Source organism: Callorhinchus milii, unplaced genomic scaffold (assembly GCF_018977255.1).
Source record: "Callorhinchus milii isolate IMCB2004 unplaced genomic scaffold, IMCB_Cmil_1.0 Scaffold8, whole genome shotgun sequence".
Taxonomy (NCBI): domain Eukaryota; kingdom Metazoa; phylum Chordata; class Chondrichthyes; order Chimaeriformes; family Callorhinchidae; genus Callorhinchus; species Callorhinchus milii.
In genome coordinates, this window is record NW_024704749.1 from 13,182,639 (window position 1) to 13,204,336 (window position 21,698).

The 21,698-nt window shown below is 39.1% G+C and overlaps 1 protein-coding gene across 1 annotated transcript in view; it reads right to left on the bottom strand.

Annotated features, from left to right (window-relative positions):
- The window catches only part of rgs3a (regulator of G protein signaling 3a), a 74,232-nt gene that overhangs the window by 43,541 nt on the left and 8,993 nt on the right, over positions 1–21,698 (bottom strand). The window contains exons 3-15 of the mRNA XM_042337306.1: positions 21,298–21,345; positions 20,766–20,824; positions 18,301–18,395; positions 16,060–16,128; positions 14,973–15,033; positions 10,602–10,692; positions 10,135–10,202; positions 6,822–6,903; positions 5,920–6,025; positions 5,079–5,418; positions 4,464–4,503; positions 3,744–3,952; positions 202–285 (exon numbers count right to left, since the gene is read on the bottom strand). Of these exons, the coding sequence (XP_042193240.1) occupies positions 202–285; positions 3,744–3,952; positions 4,464–4,503; positions 5,079–5,418; positions 5,920–6,025; positions 6,822–6,903; positions 10,135–10,202; positions 10,602–10,692; positions 14,973–15,033; positions 16,060–16,128; positions 18,301–18,395; positions 20,766–20,824; positions 21,298–21,345 (1,352 nt within the window). The remainder of the gene's footprint in view (positions 1–201; positions 286–3,743; positions 3,953–4,463; positions 4,504–5,078; positions 5,419–5,919; positions 6,026–6,821; positions 6,904–10,134; positions 10,203–10,601; positions 10,693–14,972; positions 15,034–16,059; positions 16,129–18,300; positions 18,396–20,765; positions 20,825–21,297; positions 21,346–21,698) is intronic.

Sequence of the window (21,698 nt, forward strand, 5' to 3'; positions counted from 1 at the left end):
CTTTATGATAGATAAATCCAATTATGCAACTTGTCTTTGCAAGTTTCTATTTGAATGCATAATTACTCTAATTTCACAATTTCAACACTGTACAATTTGAGTAGCACAGAAAAGATTTTTTTTAAAAATGGAAGTAACATTTCAACTTCTGCTTTTAACAACTCCATTCTGTTTCTTCACAGTAGAACATAAAACACTTACCTTGAGAGGTCGACTTTTTCCTTCGTGTAAAAGCAAATTCTCCGAAAGAACCAAGCTTCGTGCTGGATTGCACAGATCAAGCGGCTGCCATTAAAAAAAGACATAAATTAGTTATGAGAATTTTATAGGCAGGACTTTAATTTAGCACAATAATTCAAGTTAGCACTTACTAGCAATATTGGCAATCTACATTAGTGGCAATAAAATAAACTTTGTTCGAGTTATACTCTAGTTATCTTGAAAATGTACGTCTTCACAATACAACCCGCAGCACAAGTGCAAGAGGTTCCACCAAATAGAGAACAAAAATCCACTCGCTTTGTCAGTTGCTGCAATCGAATACAAACCAATCAGGTAACACAAGATTTCCTCTGCTCGGACTTCAGCTACAGAATTCTTAGCTGTGGGTGAGATTTGCTTATCAAAGAGGATGTCAGATAGCTGTTTGCCTAGAAGCAGCTAACCTCACAAAGCGGAGGCGGACTTCCCAATATAACTCTGCACTTTCAGCCCCGTGCTGTGTTCTCGCCAAAAAGGACTCTCTGCAAAGTGAGAACCCACTTTGTGCACATTTTTTGTTGACACATTCTCTCTTACCCCATTTTTAAAAAAAAACTCAGGGCTTCAGGAGAATTGATAATGACAAGCAACTGTACATTCTCTTCACATAGCTGAAACTAGAATGCGGTGATCTAGGTGCCTCAGCCACTGCTTAGTGTGTGACTTAAGAGTCCTGATACCAAGAATGCAAAACACAATTAACAAGCAACAACAACAAATTGTATTTGTATATAATAATATTATATAGTGAGGACATCGGGAGGACGTCCAAGGTGCTTGGTCCTAAGCTGTAAGTATCTCTTGCCTAACATAAATGTTCAGGGAAGGAAGAGGTTGCACCTGATCAATCACACAACTGGAGAATAGTAAATTTGCGGGCATTACACGAGAATGAAACTCCTTCTACTTCTCCCCTTGGTTTTGTCAAGTCCCTGCACTCCTCTGCACACCCCGACCTCTCTGACCTCCTCTCTCCTCAGCACAGTACCCGTTGCCTCCGTTCCTCCGGGTCTGGCCTCCTCCTTGTCCCCCGAGTCCTCCACTCCACCCTCAGCGGCCGTGCCTTCAGCCACTTTGCCCCGAGGCTCTAGAACTGCCTTCCTCATTCGCTTCGCCTCGCCCCCTCCCTTCCCATTTTCAGGTCTCTGCTGAAGACCTTTCTTTTCAACTGCGCCTTTGGTCACCTTCCCCCCCTCCCCATCCCTCTGGCTCCTTCCCCTCCCCCTGGCTCGGTCCCAAGATCCTAAATTGTAAAGCGCTCTGAGACGCCGTCCGGCGTGGAGGGCAGTATATAAGTCCAAGTTGTTGTTGTTGCTGTCTGATATAATAAATGAGAAGATTTCTACCATATTAGGATTGCACATGTGTCTGCAATGTCCACCAATGCATTTCCTAAAAGTCTAGTGACTATTTCTGCCTCTCTGACATGAAGAATATTCTTAATAAATTCCTCTTTAAACAGTTATAAGCATATTGACATACGTGCTCTAATGCCATCATTTACTATTGCTAGAACTCTTATTGGTTATTTCAATTTTGTTAATTGCATTGACAATACGTTATTAAAATGTTAATACAGTAGTAAACTGTTGAATGAATCACACACACATATTACATAGAATGATTCGAATGGAAACAGGTCCCTTGGTCCAACAAGCAAGTCAATATCGTGCTTTATCTCCACACGAGCTCCTACACCCCTCTGTTCACTCACGTGTGCATCTAATTTCCTCTTAAACACAGCGAGGAATTTATTGGGTTGTTTTGTGTTTTTCTGTTGGATATGTTTTAAAGAAAAAAACGAGGTCCCTATTTGGAAAATTCCCCCCTTGCTCAAACCTGCTCAAACCACAGTCCCTGTTCTATGATGACTCATTGACATCAAACGTCGCATAACAGTTAGAAAAATCTGCTGAAACTTGACCGCTCTTCAGCTAATCATATTCAACTTCCTTTTATTATATACGATTGCATCGTACTTGACGATTACTCACCACTCTCACATGAAACACCACATTCAGTTGTAGGAATAAAGTGGACTCGTCATTTCAAAAGCAGTAAAGCCACAAGGACATTCTACCTGAAAAATTAACTCACTTTCCTCTCCATAGATGCTGCCTGACCTGCTGAGTCTACCCAGCAACTTCTGTTTTTATTCCACAAAGTCATTTCTCCAGCACTGGAGTAAAACTTTAAAAATATGTTTTACCTCAAGCTATAAAAGAAGAAATGGCTGACGTGAGGATAGTTTAAATATTCCCTGATCTCTTTACTTCATTATAAAAAAAGATCAAAATGGTATTTACTATCATCATCAATACAGCCAGGTATTCACTTGTGGAGATGAGCCATTCTGCCCATGTAATGATGTAGTGTCCCTGGATTTATAAATAATAATAGTCCTTGCATTTGATACAGCACTTTTCATGTCTGCTCGACGTCTCAAAGCCCTTCACAGAATATACTGTAAAGTGAATTGACCGTATATTTGTGGGCAAAATGCGGCAGCAAATTGCGCACAGCAGTGTCCCACAAACAGCCGTGGATTGAGTGACCAAATTATTATTGTTTTTTTTTCTTGAGGGATTATTATCAGGCATGTGGAGTAAGAAAACTTGTCCAAGGTTTCACCCTGCCGGGAATTGAACCCAGGTCTCTCGCATGAGGTGAGTGCTCTAACCACTGAGCTACAGGACTCCACATGCCTTGTGTAGTCCCCATTCATTCCTATGGCAGTTACAATCTGGACTTCCACAGAGATCATTCAGGAAGTGCCCGAGTCAGGACACTTAGCACTAACTGGGCCCTGAGGATGATCAAGCTGAGAGCTCTCCCCTAGCTCTCTCCTGTAACTGCTTCATACAGCAAACAACAAGGGTATTTTTTTGCTTCTAAATGTTTTAAATGGTTTTCAATTAAATAATGAAATTTGGAGAAAAACCACTGCAATTGGGATATTGCAAGTCCAGAAATGTTGAAAATGTTTCCATTCTCTCTCAGTCCATTAATGTTATATATAAAACACGATATACACTTCCAAAAACTGATGAAATAGGCTTCACATGGGCTTTTATGTCATGTTTTTTCAAAATGACAACAATGATTGTTGTTGAGTTATTACGCAGTTTCGATGAGCTGCTTTCACTTGTCCAGGGTTAAGTCCATGCAGTAAAATTCAGCCATCAAAAATAAATACATGTCTTTTTAAACTCAATTATTCCTTAGACAGAAATAGCCTCAAGGGGCATTAGAATCTCACCCAAAAACATCAGAAATGCGATTAAGTTACTGTCGCAACATTTCTATTGAAGCATTCAATGTAACTGAAAGGCCAAAGGGAAGTTTATGCCACAGAATGAAGTGCTTTTGGCTTTTATTATTAAGGAGGCCCTTCATTATTTTGGAGGTGATGTTACGCTATGAATGCCTGAATTGAATGGTATTATTAGTACTATAATAATAATTATTATTAATGATATTACCTGGACAAAGAGAGGGAAGACGACAATTTTTGGAGGAAGAGTCATGCATGTTGCGTAATTGGCAGGGGCAATATGGGACCTCACTATTGTACAGTTTCGGTAGTTTCCATAATTTTTCACTGCTTGTACGGTTGACTTCAGCAGATCTGTAGAAGATCCTATAAGCGACTGCTTTCTCTCTGGTCCACTCTGCTCTCGTCCTAGATTTGCTGCAGGAAAACAACAAGGCCACAGCATGTTTATATATGTTTATACAGTAACATGATTTGAGTTGTCTCAATTTAAACATGTCACAGCATCTCAATAACAGCTACCAACTAAATGTGAGGATGTGTGGAATATAAACATAGAACTCTATGGAAAAGAGAACGTTTTATTGAGAATGAGCTTTTACACAACAGCCGGGATAAGACAACACATTTTAAGCGCTTTAAAAGGTAAAGTTCGCCACCTGCTGTTTTATATTGTTAACTAACAAGTAGTCTGTACAATGTCAGCATTTCACCGGACTGGATCCTCCTCCCATTAGTCCATCTAGCTGGGGTTTCTGTGGAATGATTTGTGAAGTTCCAATAGAGAATGACTGAATTACTGAAATGGTGTGTTTGGCAATTTTTCAAGAGACTTAAACTGAATTGTGAACCTAAAGTGCCTTAAATTGGGCAATTTCAGATTAATTTGCATTCTCATCACTGGTTGCAATTGATGCTGAACACTTACCATAAATGACGTGGTTGTCTTGAGATATTTGCCTCAGAATCTGAAAAATATTAAAAATTTAATCTAATCAGGAATTAAATTTAATTACGTGATTCAACTACGTTGTATTCAAAATTCTCATATTAACCCATAGTGTTAGTTATTTAAATCTGTAATAATTATAATCCTGTAGTGGTTTATCATGTCGTTGAGACATCCCAATAGTGCTTTAAAAGGATTTACTGCAAAGTGTATTGACTGGGGACTTGTAGGTAAATGTGGCAGCAAATTTGCGTGCAGCAACACCCCAGAAACATCCATGAAATCAATGATCAATTTTATCTGGGGGATTGTCGGCCAGGTCACTGGGAGAAATTCCTTTCTCTTTTTGAAAAGTGCCAATGGATCCTTTAAATGTCCACCTAAACAGTCAGCTGTGACCTTGGTTTACTGTCTCATTCAAAGAACATCACCTATAACAGTACAGACTCTGGCACTGCACTGGCCTGTCAAAAAATCAAATTATCCAAATTCTGCTTGAAATATCACTTTGAAAAAACACTATTTTCATTGCGATATTTCTTGCCATTCACTCCCGGAGAATTAATCAAATTGCTCCACGTGGTTGGATGGTACCTGACTGCCGTGTTTGATTGGTGACAAGATGATGATGTTCTTGTCCCCACCAGAGGCCACATGGGACACCGAGGGCACATTCTGGGAACACTTGTCAAATTCCTGCCGTCGCTCCCAGCTATTCAGTATGACTCCATCTGTGCCATCATACACCATACTGAGGCTCGCTCTGTGATCCCCCGATCCCATTGAGCTGACACTGCTCTTCTCCCGTTTGTTCGGTGGCGTCTGGAGCTCGTAATTTGATCGGTGTGAGGGAAGTCTTATCAAATTCTCAAAGCCGGGTTTCAACTGAGGACCAAGGCGCCAAATTAAAACAACAATCTCACTGTGGCAGTTTCTGTGAAAGAGAAAAGAAAAGCAGCTTTGAAGGCAACACTTTCGGTCTGAACAAGTTAACATTTCATAACAGTCGCAGACTTTCTCAATATCAAACGCTCTATTGATCTTTAAAAAAACCTTTACAAGAAACTTTAGCAAAGCAAATCATGCAACATCAGCTGTGTTCATCAGCAATATAAGCCATGGTTTAATACAGGAGGAAATAAAACACTTCTCTGTAAGATGAGAGGCTCTGAGATACAGAGGAGCCGTGAGCATCAGCCCTCATGGGGAAGGCTGCCCTGATCGACAATGAGATTTCAAATCAAACTGCTGGCAAGTGATGTCTTGTTAATAATATCCTTTTGATTCTGAAATGCTGTACACTGTCCAACGCCTTGAGACGTGCTCCTGATGTGAAAGGCGCCATACAAATGTAATCTTGTTGTTGTTGCTAATATGTGAATGATTTATTAGACAAATGGCAGAACTAAAACTGTTTTATTACACTAGATTCTACCTTATTGTGTGAGCCAGTTCCACACACTTCCACTGTTCCACCTGCTGCCCATTTAGCTGTAGCACTGTGTCCAGTGACTGCAGGCCTGCCAGATCTGCTGGCCCACCTAACAAGGAACAAATTAAAATTATAAAGAGTGGAACATTTATTCACACTAAACAGATATCTCTTCACACAGATCCATCTACATGAATGTTTTCGTTATGCTCTGAAACAGCAAACACAAGAACAGTTTGTCAAGGATTATTTAGGACAAAAGGTGATTATTTCATCTGAAAGTTTAGAAAATCTGAGGAGTTCAGAAAAGTTCTGGGACAGTGGAGTTTGATGCCAATAGACAATAACCAATTTTAAAAGAAACCCATAAGTACTTATGATGGTTATTTAAGCACTCCACGTGTTATCATACCTGAAGGGCCCTATAAAATATATATAATATATATATATATACACACACACACATACAAATGCTAGTTGTTGTTGTTAAATGAGCCTCAATTATCTGAGTCATGTTCCAGAAGTAAAATAGTTAATTCTAGGAAAAAAATGTCAGCTTTGATTTAATAATAATCTTATATTTGATTATAGCGCCTTAGCACATCATTAAGGCATCGCAAAGTGCTTCACAGAATATATTGTAAAGTGGAGTGACTGTGTACTTTGTGGGTGAAACAATTTTTTTTAAACTTATGTTATTTATGGATTACTCTGAAATAAAAATCAAAAGGCTTTACAACATTGTAAATTATTTTAAACCTACTATAAATGAGCTCAGAGCAATGTACCACTGTACTCACATTGCTAATAAATATTTAACCCAAATCCCTAAGAGTAGCCAGTCAAGTAACTAAAAAGAAGTTATTTGTCATTTTGCTGTTTAACACGAGCGTTAAAAATCTTGCCTGGATCAACGGCTTGCACACGCACGGGAGCATCCGAGCAAATAGTGAAGCCAAAACCATCTTTACCTCGAGGGATTGTCACCTGAAAGCCATCAAGTAAAACGTTGTTAACCTTGCAATTTAAAACCCTTAAACGTTCAAGGAATGATGTGCTACATATTTTAATTGAAGCAACACATTATGCACATTTTATCAACCTTACAATCAAATGTACACACCTACATATATCCTGTTAGCATTCTATCTAGGCTAGATTGTGCATTAAAGCCATATTACCGTTCTTTAACTCACACTTTGCATTTATATAGTGCCATTCATGAAACACAATATCCCAAAGCACGTGACAAATGTAATTATGTGCACAGAGCAGGAAAAAATAAATATTTTAGAGCAATGACCAAAAACAAGGCTGTTTTTAAAAGGCAAATTTTTGAGGCAAGGAGAGATTTCAATACTTAAACATGTTTTCCAGGAGCAAGAGAGTTAATTCCTTCCAGTTTAGATTTTACTGAACAAAACAATAGGTTTTTTTTACTGAACAAAACAACGTTTTTTTTTACTGAACAAAATAATAGTTTTTTTTACTGAACAAAACAATAGTTTTTTTTTACTGAACAAAACAAGTTTTTACTGAATAATAGTTTTGTGAAGGTGCTCTTTGATTCTGAGAGTTGTTGAATACTTGAAGTTGACTGATTCTTTTCTAAACTATTATACAATTGCCAAACTGTGGCTTGTACCATATGCATTTAAATAATAATAATAATCCTTGCATTTGATATAGCGCCTTATCACATCTTTGAGTCATCTGAAAGGGCTTCACAGAATATACTGTAAAATGTATTGAATGTATATTTGTGGGCAAAACACGGCAGCCAATTGCACACAGCAGTGTCCCACAAACAGTCGTGGATTGAGTGTCCAAATTATTATTATTTGCTTTTAAGGGATTATTACCCCAGAAAAGCGATCCACCAATCGACTAACAACGGGTTCCTACTTACTGTTGGTAAACAGGCGTGTGTGTGGAGTAAGGAAACTTGCCCATCGTATCTTCCTGCCCAGTAATCAAACTCAGGTCCTCTCACTTACGAGACGAGTGCTCTAACTATTAACCTACAGGACTCCATGTTTTAATACTGACCAAGAAATGATAAGACCAGAGTAGGACAAACTAACTAGAGCTTCAAGAAATGCATGCCACAATTCCTTTTTAAAACATCAACTTTCTACTTAACGTGAGTTACATAGTTTACACACTCGTAAAGTTAAAATGATAGGAGCTCGTAATCACATCTTTCACTACGTCAAAGTCACGAAACCAAACGCAGTACATGAAACTAGGAACTGCTGTAAAGTAAATACAGGTATAAACACCAGTTATAAAAAGAAAACGAATTAATCTACTGTGGATCTTGTTAAATTGATATGTGAATGCTGTACCTGTTTTCCAATTGCTTGAAGCATTCCTGAATCCTAATGGTTCTTTCTTTCCTGATTATGAAGAGCCAAGTTTCCCGAGCACCCTTTTGATACCGTGGAGACTTGGCTGTTTCAGAGGGCTGAACACACCATGCATGGCTTCACAGAGTGCAATATCCAGATACGGAACCAATTTCCAGAAGCTGTGTCTTTCTGGCTCAAACATTTCAGAGTGAGCTGTAGCCTAGTTGGCAAAACCTCCCATGGGAACCCAGAATTAGAAGAATGGCAGGAAGCAACCTTTCACCTCCCAAACCGCTGGCTATGCTGCATGCCTCAGGATGATAAGCCAGAGGTTTCCTGAAATTCATGCACCAAGAGAACAACTTTTATGTTGGATTAGTTTTGACCAACCGATTAATATTCCCTTGGTCCCTCTGAATTCTTGATGTCTGTTCCTTGCAGCATTTTTGCTTGCTGCCGAGAAATACTTTATTGTATTATTTTCAAAAAAAAGGGCAGACATCAGGCATTGACCAACGGAGATTTTAGCAGAGATTTTCACAGTTATCTATTCTCCAATGGGTCACTTGTACTTGGTTACTTTCCTTTTAGCAGTAAAGACTTAAATCACTTTTATAAGTAAATATATTAAGGCAGAAAATTGGACTTATGTTTCTAAAATCAAATCATGTTCCCACTATTTCCTTCTTAGTGTCTATGACTCATTTATCTTACATTGACTGGTTGGTAAAATTCAGGTTCCGGCAGACAAAACTCACACGACTAAAAATACAATCAAAATAATCTTGTGGGATTCAATGGCAAAAAGGTTGGTTTAAAACGAGTTCTGTGATCGGTGCGCAAGGTAAATCAATCATTGGCCTAGAGTTTTTTTCCTCCCTTTCAATAAAAGTTTCAACTTAACAATAAATATTTTGAAAAATCCGATCCAAAACATACTGCACAAGAGAGAGCAGGGATTGTAAACGGTAAACATGCTTCAGTAGAACTTCCTATTTTAACCCCAAATGTTTACTTTATTATTTCCCATCTTTGTCTCAGGAGTAAATCACAAGCAAAACATTTTCTTGGCTTATTGACCATTTGAGGGGAGGGCAACATTCTGCAGGAAGAGAAATTCCTCATTGACTTAGAACAACAATTTACAGTGTGAAACTCGCTGCTTACAAACAAAGGACAGAAATGTTTAATTCAGAATTCTGCATTCCTATTCAGGCAGTTGTGCAGTCTGTTTTCTCTGCCAGGACAAGATCAGTTCATGATAGATTCATATCGAAACTCTGCTGCAACTATAGGCATTTGCCTGCTGTATACTCTATCGTATTTTATTTTGTGCAGCGCTTTGAGATGCCCTCCTGATGTGAACAGTGCTATATCAAATGCAATGATTATTTATTATTTTGGAATTGGTTAAAAAGTTGTAAACTTTTTAAAAACACAGAACATTACAGCACTGAAATAAGCCATCGGCCCAACTAGTCCTTGCCAGTGCTTATACTTCACATGATCCTCACCCCTCCTAATGCTCTCTCTCATTCCTTGCTGCCCCCTTCTCCCTCAGGCTTCCTTATTAAAAACTATTGTGTATATGATCACACCATCATGAAAACAGGAGAAACAGGACAGATCCTTTACTTACCCACGAGAGCTAGGAACGTAAGAAGCATTATGATATAATAAACTTTTACTACAGACAGCTTGTAAAATAAAAACAATCCTTGCAAATCTGAAGACACACACACAATGTCACATTTTGAATATGGATCTGGTTTTTTTTTTATATTGTGGAAACTTCATCATTAACCTTTATTACTGAAAATAAACACGAATAAAAATGATTTGAACATTTCTTGAGCGGCAAACACACCTTCAGCTGCTCCATATCCTCAATGCCTTTGCCCTCGGTTTTCGCTGCATAATTTTTCATGGGAGATCCTGAAACATTTAAATAAAGGAATCCACTGATCAGTTTGGAAAATAATAATAATCTCTGCATTTCATATATAATGTCTCTCATGTTGGGAGGGCATCTTAAAGTGATTCACAGGATATACTGTGAAGTGTAATGACCGTGTATTTTGTAAGCGAACCCAGCAGCTAATTTACGGACAGCAGCATCCCACAAGCTGTCATGAGGTTAGTAAACAATTTATTTGGGGGATTGTTGACAAGACACCACATGAAATTCCCTTTTCTTTTTGAATAACACCATGGGATCGTCAACATCCACCAACAGGCAGATGTGACCTTAGTTTAATGTCTCATCCAAAGGACGGCATTTTCAAACCAGGACTGACTATAAACATTGTTGACTGAAGCCTCAGGACTTAATACCTTGATTTGGTTTCAGACGCCTCGTGGCCACCTTCAGATGCTTTGTTCTGCCCAGATCTTCTCCAAGTAGATAATACCAACCATTGATATCCTGGAACAAATAACAAATGATATTTATGCAGCCCCTTTCACGTTGGGAGGACATCCCAAGGCACTGGACAGTCAGGGATTTGGACCCGAACTGAGGGTTGGGATCAGAAGGTAGAGGGCGGGAGGGTCTTGAGACGCGCCTTGAAGGAGGCGAGAGAGGGAGCGAGACAAAGGGAATGTGAGATGGAGTTCCAAAGGGTGGGGGCAGAGAGGCTGAAGTCCGAGCGCTGTTGGTGGGGTGGGCCAGGCACGGGACGTGGAGCAGGCAGGAGCCCTCTGAGTAGAGGGTGAGGACAGGTTGATATGGAGTTAGAAGGTCACAGAGGTAGGGAATTAGTAAGGCAGTGGAGGACTTTGAAGGCGAGGGTGAGAATTTTGAACTCTATCCTCTGGGGAATGGGGAGCCAGTGGAACCGGGCTAGGGAGGGGGTGATAGGGTCACGGAGCCTTGTGTGGGATAGGACAGGAGCTGCAGATTCCTGGATGATCTGCAGCTTGTGGAGGGAAGGGTTGGGAAGGCCGACAAGCAGGGAGCTGGAGTAATCGAGCCTAGATGTAAATCAACCATAATTAGCAACTTATCGAAACCGAAAAACTCCCCAATTTTTCCAGTGTACATATTAGAAGATATATTTCTTAAAATATGCTTTAATTGGTGGAGATAATGAAGTTTTGCTTGGAATTACATACACGAGGGAGAAGGAAATTGAGGCCTTTAGCTTGTGAGGAGTCTCATGTGGCCTGGATTAGATGGGCTGCAAGGCCTCTTTCTGTGCTGGAACAGTGTGTAATTTCATGAAGTTGCTCAGGACATTTCAGGATTAGAAAACAAAGGGATTGTATTTCCAATATGAAATGATCAGTGATGGTTGCACCTGGATCAATTACAATGTAAAATAATTCTGGTAAAAAATCCTTTGATGCAGTGATCGATCACATTGGGTTGTGACATCTTGACATGTGCAACAATAATAATGTTGCTGCTTTTCTCTGACAGCTTGTTGGTCTAGTAATGTACTATTCAGCAATTGTTTCGCGAAACAGCATTTCCCCATTCTGATAATTATCAACATTTTTCCTGCAGTTTGTTTTCCCTCTAAGACTCCCACGCTTTCTACGCCGGGAGTACACACACTGCCAAGTTTTTTTAAAAAAAATAAAATAAAAGTGCACAGACCTAGAATGTTTCCCAAAGGGAATACTGACCGGTCACAAAACAGAACTAACTTCATGTGAGGAAAGCTACGAGAATAGTAACTGTGGCTTACTTGGGATAACGAGGCTTACTTTATCCCTTTCAGAAGCTCTGAAACAACTATTACTGATTATAGTAGTTATTAAAAACACACAAGGCATTTTTATTCTTATCGGTTTTGTTCGCCTATGAGATACACAGTCACTACGGATTACAGTATACTCTGTGAAACGCTTTGAGCTTTTCCCCTGATGTGAAAGGCACTAAAATCAAATGTTAGGAATATTATTATGAACGCCTCCCTTATTTTTTGGTAATGATCTTAAACTGATGCCTCAATTCAACTCACCAACCAGTGAAACCAGTTTCTCTAGCTTTCTTGTATCAAAACACCTCTTAATTTTGTACAGTGCCAAACATGGTGCATCTTAAGTGCAAAGGAAATGTTTTCTATCAAGGTTATTGCAGGATTTGTTTGTAACCCAGGCGACAATGGTATTACGAGGCTGGAACAATGTTAAAAAGAACAGGAGTATAGATTTTTTTTAACCAAAATAATGACAGAAGACTGAATAGATCAGAAACCAACAACAAACAAAATCCAGTGTAGGAGTGTAGCTGTTAACCCGATTGATTACTAATAGGTTTAAATGTCAGCGTTGATGTATATTGGCAGCTATTATTTTCAAGCTCGGTTAAATATATTATCGTAAATAAGCACTTGACCTTTAGATGAAATAATGACATCTCAGATCACAAAGTCTGGGGCTTTTCTTATTCACCCTCCTCTCCCCTGAATTCAGAACGTCTGCAGATTGGAAAAGCCATTATGTCTCTCGCTGCTCACTGGGAAACCAACTGCTTCGAGTGAAACTGAGCTGTAAAGGATCCTGCTCTGCTCTCAGTCAGGGCAGCAATATAGCTGCTTTCAATGTCGCTGGGCTACGAGAGGGTACGCGATTATCAGCCAGGAACCAGCCCCCAATAACTCTTTCACAATCACTGCTGGAAAGTGCACAGGTGGATATCAGATTTGGACAAGATCAGCGTCAGTTGTGGCTCTATCCCCCTCACAGTGACTCTCACCGTCTGTGCTCACACAGGAACAATGGCCATCTGGGCAAGGCATCAAAGCAGATCCAGTCTGACTGTTCATAGGAGCCACTGCCTTCCCAAAGAGAGGCCGCCCAATTTACAAAGCATCTGTAATCAATGTCTACAGTCTTGTTGCTTTAGTATAATTTTTACACCACATTTAGACATACTGTGAAATTGAAAGCTTGGTTATAAATAAACAAGGACTTGAAACACTTCCTATTTAGGAACATTGGAAAGCAGAGAAGATAAATTGGCTTGATCCTCTATCCAGTCTCAAAGCTAAATGTGTAATAGTCTTCAGATTCTTTCAACCAAATACTGAAAATAGCTTGGATAGGTTTTGTCTCAGTATCTTAAGGGTTAAAAGGATTTCAATTGCTTAACTCCAACCAAAAGACATTTCTTAAAAACACTTTTTTGTTAACGATTCACTTTATTACCATATATGGTAAAGTATTTTGTGCCTTGAAACATATAATTAAAAGACAAAACAGGGGAAGGAGTTCCAGTTATTTAGTAGCATTTTCAAGAACGCAGTCTGGACGTCTATTTTGTAACTTTGATCGTGTTTAAATTAATTCATTTTCATAAGAACTGAATTTCTCCGCAAATGTTGAATAACAGCTTTTATATTTTCCCCGAACCTGTTCTCCTATCTCCTCCGATCCCCTCCCACCCCACTCTCCACCTCTCTGAAAGACATTTAATACCTTCCTCCTTTCACTGGGATAAGTACCCGGGAGGGAGGGGGGGCAATGCAGTCTCCATTAACCCAATCATTCAGGTGTAAAACCTCACTGTGCATTCCACATGCTTTGTTTCTGGACCACATTCGCCTGTTTAGCCCAGTCTGTGCCCACCTGGCAGCCACACACACACACCTCCACCAAGGGTCAGTGGATAGCAGTGAGGGAAGGGAACACATATCACTAACCCAGCACCCGGAGGCCATCGCTGGCTCAGTGAAAACCACGCACCAGGGAGCAAACTCCAGTCAGTACAGCTCAACTGCCTGCAGCGTCTTTACTCACAGCCGGTGGAGGAGCTCCAAAAGGAATGGGATATTTTCAGATTTCTTAACCAAATTTCACCGTCTCCCACGTAGAATACAGCTAATTGATGTGAATATTGAGTTGGTTATAAAAACAAAGCCCCGGCTTCCTTTGCTGAGTGAGAAGAGTATCCTTCTGATTCCTTCTGCTCTCCTGATAAAAGTACAATGTTCTTATCTTTATGTCGGTTATGAAACAGTTTTAAAAATAACTCAAATAGTAATTAACGTTACTGTTTGTTCTATTTCAGAATTGTAAACAAACAGAAACTTTAAAAAATAAAGGACAATCAGTCAAATTATGCTGAATATAATTCACTAAGTTAGAAGGCACTGGATTCAAGCCCCAAGTTGGGACTTTGAACTGCACATTCTAGGCTGATACTCTATTGCAATGTTGGTAGATGTGTTGCATTGTCGGAAATGCTGTCCTTTTGGATGAGATGTTAAACCGAGGTCCTGTGTGCCTGTTGAGGTGCCGTTAAACATCCCACGACACTATTTGAAAATAGAAGGGAATTTCTCCTGGTGTCCTGGCCAACAATTCCCCAGATAAAATTGGTCAATCATGGCTGTTTGTGGTACATTTCTAAGTGCAAATTGGCTGCCAAACTATAATCGTGTTTAAATTAAACCCTAACCCTCACCCTAAATTTACAATAAATCTGGTGAAGAGTTTTATGACATCCTCCTGATGTGAAAGGTTCTGTATGAATTGAAACACTTATTATTGTTGTCACAAATGTTTGCGTATTCAGTTGAAGTTTTTTTGAAAACCAAGTTTGCTACTTTTTTCCTAAATAAACCAATTATTTGTCATTCATACAAACCTTACATTCAGTGTGATTGTTTAACAAAGAAGTTGGGTAACATCACATTTCAGAGCCCGGTTAGAAAATAGAAAGCGATACATCTATTATTTGACTAAAATATGTACCTTGTCCAATCCAAGCAATGACCTAACTCCAAAACTCATACATCCAAGTAGCTCACTGCGCCTGGAAGTAAGTTAAGGAAATCTTGTTGAGAGATACTAAACAATGTAAATAAACAATCATTAAAACATACCTCAATGATCAGATATTAGTACCTGAACTCTATGGAAACATAACAATAACCAGATCCATCAATAACTTGCATTTATATAATGTCTTGGAGTGCTGTACAGTGGTGGCTTCTAATACAGCATTCTGAAACATCAACAACAACAACAACAAGATTCCATTTATAGAGCGCCTTTCATGTCGGGAGGACGTCCCAAGGCGCTGTACAGTTGGGTCAGGACCCGAGCAGGGGGGAAATGGTGAGGGGAGGAAAGGGAGGGAGCGAGGAGGGGGTAGAGAGTCGAGAGGGGAGCTGAAGGCTGAAGGTCAAAGAGAAAGGTCTTGAGACCGGCCTTGAAGGAGGAAAGGGAGGAAGTGGCGAAGGCACTGGGGGATAGAGTTCCAGAGCCTAGGGGCTGAGAGGCTGAAGGCCCGGCCACCGATGGTAGGGCGGTTGGGGCGGGGGGTGTGGAGCAGACCGGAGCCAGAGGAACGGAGAGTACGGGCAGGTAGGTAGGGGGATAGTAGGTCAGAGAGGTAGGAGGGAGCAAGGCTGTGAACGGCCGCAGCTATAAGATGTAGATTAGATACCTAATCTGCCTACCTTAGCCTCACGGCTGCAGACTGGCACTGATCAGAGGTCAGGCACTTCCACACAGGATGGAGCTAAATTAGTGGATAACCTGTCAGCACTACTACAGACAGAGACCCTGCTCGCTCACTTTATGGTTGTTTGTGGGATTCTACTGTGAGAAAATTGGCTGCAGCGTTCACCTACTAAAAACACAGTCACTACAATTCACAGATGATGTGATAAGGCACTATATCAAATGCAAGAATTATATTACATTATTATAAGGTAGGTATTGAAATTACTTTCCACCAGGGAATATTCCCCTACTCACCGTTTAATGTGAGATGTCAGAGAAAACATAAAAATGTCTTCATATAATGACAATCCAGCTCTTTCACCAGTCTTACCTTGAGATTCTGTCTCTGTTCCAAACTGTAACGAGAAGTCTTTTCTGCTCATCTGTCTCTTGAAGTGGGCTACAAAGAATGATTTTAAAACTAGTGAAACCAATCAAGATATTTTATTTGAGACTTTGGCATGTCTCGCCATGTTTTTTTTATTTCTTAATCTCTACAGCAATTTCAACAAAACAGAAAAGCACATCCGGGGGTAGCAAGATGGCAACTGTAAGGAACAAATGTGTCTGAGATTTCCTCCTGAGAGAACAGAAATAGTCGAAGAACACTGTACTGCAATGATAGAACAAATTAGATTTGGCATACCTTGAAAAATATTCCAACAATCCTACTGGTGTGAGAATGATGGTAACTGTTGTATTTGAGCTTCCCAGTGGGCTAACTGAGCAACGGGACTGCCCGGCAGCATGTTTCACAGACGAAACTGTCTGGTAGGGCTATGTGGAGCACTATGTTATGTAGTATTTTGAGTTGAATTCTGAGGCAATTGCATAAGCTCTTGTGTTCTTGGCATAAACAGATGTGACTTAGGCACTAGCTTCTCGTGGTGCTGTCAGACATGAACTTGTCAAGGTCTAACACCCCAGCCCCATTTCCCTGAAGTTTGCAGAGGACAAGCTTTGACATGGAGTACGTGATTAGTCAACACACAGAATTGTATGGCTCTGAAACCTACTCACTCCAGGAGCAAGGAGTAAGCGTTCACTGCAACTGGTAAACAAACCATGGCCATTAGTGAGCAATGAAGTTACAAACTTAGAAACCACCCATTACAGCGCAGCCTTGTCAGAACAAGCGTGAATTTGTTTAGAATGTGGTTGCACTGCGACTTCTTCAATGTGTATATGTACAGCCGGCTTGCTTGCTGCAGAAGATTGTGGGTTCAAGTCTCATTGGGACTTTGATTACATGCAGTCTAGGCTGACGCTCCAGTGAAGCTCTGCATTGGTAGAGGTGCTGAAACACAGCAACTGTGAAATTTTAAAAACTGAATCAATTTTAATCCTCAAAGTCTCAAAAACTGTAAAGATTGGAGCCCTGATATTATGGGATTGCAAGCCAAAACTCACATGAGCTTATCTATCTTATTTTGTTACCCTCCAACTTCACATGTGAACATGTAACCAATTCTGTTTACATACTGATGTTGCCATCTGATAGGCTGTACTGATAAACACACACATAAGATCATTGTTTGTTAAATATTATATTACTCACTCTGGGAAGATGATAGATTTAATGACAGCAAGTTTCAGCCAACTTTTTTTCACAAATAAATATTAACTCTGAGATCATCAGCGGGATTATAAACTCCTGTTTGTGGGTTCACTATTATGGCTATAAATCTACTCAAATATCAGGAACAGTATTAATCTTAATGACTGTGGCAGAGGATATTTAGACTAGTAAAAGAGCCAAAGGGCATCTTCTCAGTCTGTGGCCCAACAACCCAAACCCTTAGGATTAGTTGCGCTCCCTTCTTTTCTCTGTACTGTATTAGGAATGGTCAGAAGGTTTGGTTGTCAGTCAAAAGGAGCTTAATTAGATAAGAGCATTTCAGCAAGAAGTCCCAAGGTTCCAAAGCTTGACACCAACATGACTACCCTCCTGTAATTATATAATGCTCCTGTGATCAACTGTAAGCTTAGCATTTTAGAACGTAATTGAGTGAACAATATGTACTATGCTTTTTTTAAAATTCTGACACCCAGTTAAACAATACAACATACATTTCATTATTATTATTATTATTACTTGGGCAAGTTTCCTTACTCCACACACAACCTAATAATAATCCTCCAAAACCAAAAACAATAATAAATTGGTCATATTCAATCTACGACTGTTTGTGGGACATTGCTGTGCGCAATTGGCTGCCGCGTTCGCCCACAAATATACAGTCAATTCACTTTACAGTGTGTTCTGTGAAGCGCTTTGGGACGTCCTCCCAACGTGAAAAGCGCTATATCAAATGCAAGGATTATTATTATTATTATTTATATGAAGATATGTAGAATAATGCTTAAGAAACAACAATTTCTCCTGGGAATAAAAGATAACTAAGTCAAGGATTCAGATCTTACCTGCTTCCTAATAATTACATTTAGCACCTTGCCTATACAATAATAATGCAACACTTGAATTGATTTATTTATTTCAGGCTACTTTGCAGTGGCAGCAAAAAAAACTCACATCATATAAAATGCCATGAACAGTATGGAGAATACTTACAAATTGAAATATTCATGAAAGACAGGATTTTTGCAGTCTGGCACAGTCTTGGTCTTTCGTCTGCTTCTACGACTGAGGTCGGGAACCACAGACAGCTTAGAATAAATAACAGTTTTACATTTGATTATCAAGCAGGTAAATAACTGTCAAAAACAGCTTAAATGATCAAGTGTGTTTGAATATTGCATAGTGACTTTTTACTAAGGAAAACGAGAGCAGCTGTTGCCTCCACACAATTCAAACAATCTACAGCTAATGACATCTCACCAGGAAAAGGCAGAGCAGCCGATCACAACACAGTCTGGTGGCCCCTCTGTAGAGCTCACTGCCCAACACAACATTACAATGTATGGTGTACAATGCGCACAACTTGTGCCCTGTGTGAATTGTTGGTTAAATGCTCCTCCCTGAAGTGCAATGTTAACAAAAATATTTATAACTAAGCAATGATAATGGTGGAATGTGTTGCAGATACAGGGAAACCCTTCATCAAGTGAAACCTTTAAACTGCAACACAAGACATCAAGACCAAGTAACAATTGAACAAAAGATGCAGAATATTCATTCTCTTCATGCACAGTGATATGAACTTTGAGGTCAGCGGAAATGTTACTGCACTTAACATTGTTCAATACCTTTCGGAACAGAATTGTTCTTGTGAAGCTGGGACTTTAGAAGCCTCGTCTGTGGATAGCACTGACGATGGTTCAATAATGTGGAGTTTAAACACAGATAAAGATTTCACACTCTTACTATCTTTGGGCTCAGAGAAATTTTATAGGAAATTCCCTTAGACGATTAAATAAGTGGGAAAGAATCCATGATAGACTAGACGGAAGACAGTCTCAGAGAGGAGCAGACCGAAAGGCATTTCTCAGTCTGTAGTTTATGTTCTTGAATGAAAATTCTGACACTCAAACCAAATCAATACCCTTTCCTACACATTTCTCAAATTGGGTATAATACAGAACAAAACAGCTACATTCTACATTGAAGTCCCATCTCCCAGAGGCTGGGTTCATGTACATATAAATTAAACCAATGGCTCTAAAAACAGCAAACTGTAATATCTCATATCTAATATAAAAAATAGATGGCGGATTGCCAGGATTTTAATTATATCAGGGCAATGTTAGTTTTGCAAGAACTAGAGATTTTTCTTCAAAAAGGCGACGGAGTTTCGATCCATGTGCCCGGATTTTTACATGATTTTTTTTAATGCACAGAGGCAATTGCCTAATGGTGAATAACTCAGAGCTCCCTTGAATTTCATTGTGATTGACAACACGACCGTTTGATTAAGATTCGGCACACAAGAGGATTTTAATCTAAAATAATTTGTTTCTGAATCTAGATACAACCAACCTTCAATAAAGGTAACTAATAATAATAATAATCCATACATACATACATACAACGCCTTTCACAATGGGAGGACATTTCAAAGTACTTCAAGGAATTTATCCTGGAGGGTTTCTTGTCAGCATTTAATAAAATGCAACAACCAGAAAGAAACTACAGCAATTTCAAAAAAAGTATGTTTTTTAGTTTATTCTGATATGTATATATAATAAATACACCCTAAAATAAAAAGTGGAACAAAAGAGGATACATTAAATTCATTAAATACATAAAATCAGATTTTAAATTTATGTTAAAAAAAACAAAAATCAAAACACAACTGAATTCAGACTTTAATTTATTTGAAATCAGGACTAACCATTTGTAAGAATTATCAATAGTGATCTTCCAAAACAATTCTGCACCATTGCCCTGAATCCTATAGTGAAGCTTCTAATAATAATAATAATAATCCTTGCATTTGATATAGCGCTTTTCACGTCGGGAGGACGTCCCAAAGCGCTTCACAGAATAGACTATAAAGTGAATTGACTGTATATTTGTGGGCAAACGCGGCAGCCAATTGCGCACAGCAATGTCCCACAAACAGTCGTAGATTGAAAATGACCAATTTATTATTGTTTTTGTTTTGGAGGGATTATTATTAGGCTCTGTGTGGAGTAAGGAAACTTGCCCAAGGTTTCGCCCTGCCTGGAATTGAACTCAGGTCTCTCACTTGCAAAGCGAGTGCTCTAACCACTGAGCTACAGGACTCCACTGTATTCTATAAATACAGGGAATTGTAAACTGAAACAATCCTTTTTAATTCAGAACTCAATATATGTCATTAAACACTGACCAACTCTAGATTTGTCTCATGAGAAAAGAACACCAAAATATGGTTACATGGAAATAGGCCATTCAGCCCAACTAGTTGGTGTTAATATTTATATTCCACCGCCATGCATTTATACTGAAACCCCCATAGACTCCCATCTCTTACATAAAAAGGCAATATTTTTTAGTTCAGTTGTTGCTTTCTTTTATTAAGATAAAGCTTGCCTCATTTTATTAGAAAAACTGTATTTTTACAGTAAAAGAATGAAGTTCAAAAGCAATTTTACCTTTACATATGAATCACAGGTTCGGTATTCTCTTCCCATAAGTCCCTTTGCTTCCATTACTGGAAAAAATACCAAACCATCAATGCAAACCTCAAACTACTTCACATAAAGAAAACATAAGTGTCTTATGTCAAGAATCATAGAAATAAACAACACTTTCAACAATATTTAATTTTGGAAAGACAGATTACACAATCCTAATTTGAGCTCCCAAATCCAAATTGATAAGCAAAGCATTAGACCCTATTTACAATATTCAAAACCTGTATTTCGTATCAGAATGAAAGAATATGAATAACTGCTTTATTTATAACAATTGTATTTTTGGAAGAATATAAACAAGTATATAGACTACATTATTTATTACTGCTATAACAATAGTCTTTGGCACTGGTTTAATGTTGGCTGTGAATTTTGTTTAAATGTACTTTTTTCAACAAATAATTCATAACTTGCCCTTTCATTTACAAGAAACTGCGTTTGTTATTTGAAATAACCGAGTTAATATTAACATTAACATTCAGGAACTTACTGTGAACTGCAATACCATCTGGAAGATGAACCGATAGTTTCAGCTGCCCTGTTAGATGAACAAATACATAATTAAACACTAAGTCTGAATCACAGCATAAAGTCATCTTTCTAATAAGTCATTACACGGCTTGGAAACACTAGCCCTCAGCGTGTGTATCTTGAGTGAAGGAGAGCAAGTTATTTGATCAAAGTGGCATCAAAGCCAAGCCTTCGGCCACAATTAGGCTCGGCCCCCTCCCCCTGGCTCGGCCCCGGGATCCGTTACTGTGAAGCGCTATGAGACATCATCCGGCGTGGAGGGCACTATATAAATCCGAGTTGTTGTTGTCGGTTGCTTTCTTATTTTAAGCCTTCAAAATTCTGGGCAACTGTAATTCAACTGCTAAATATTATCTGAAT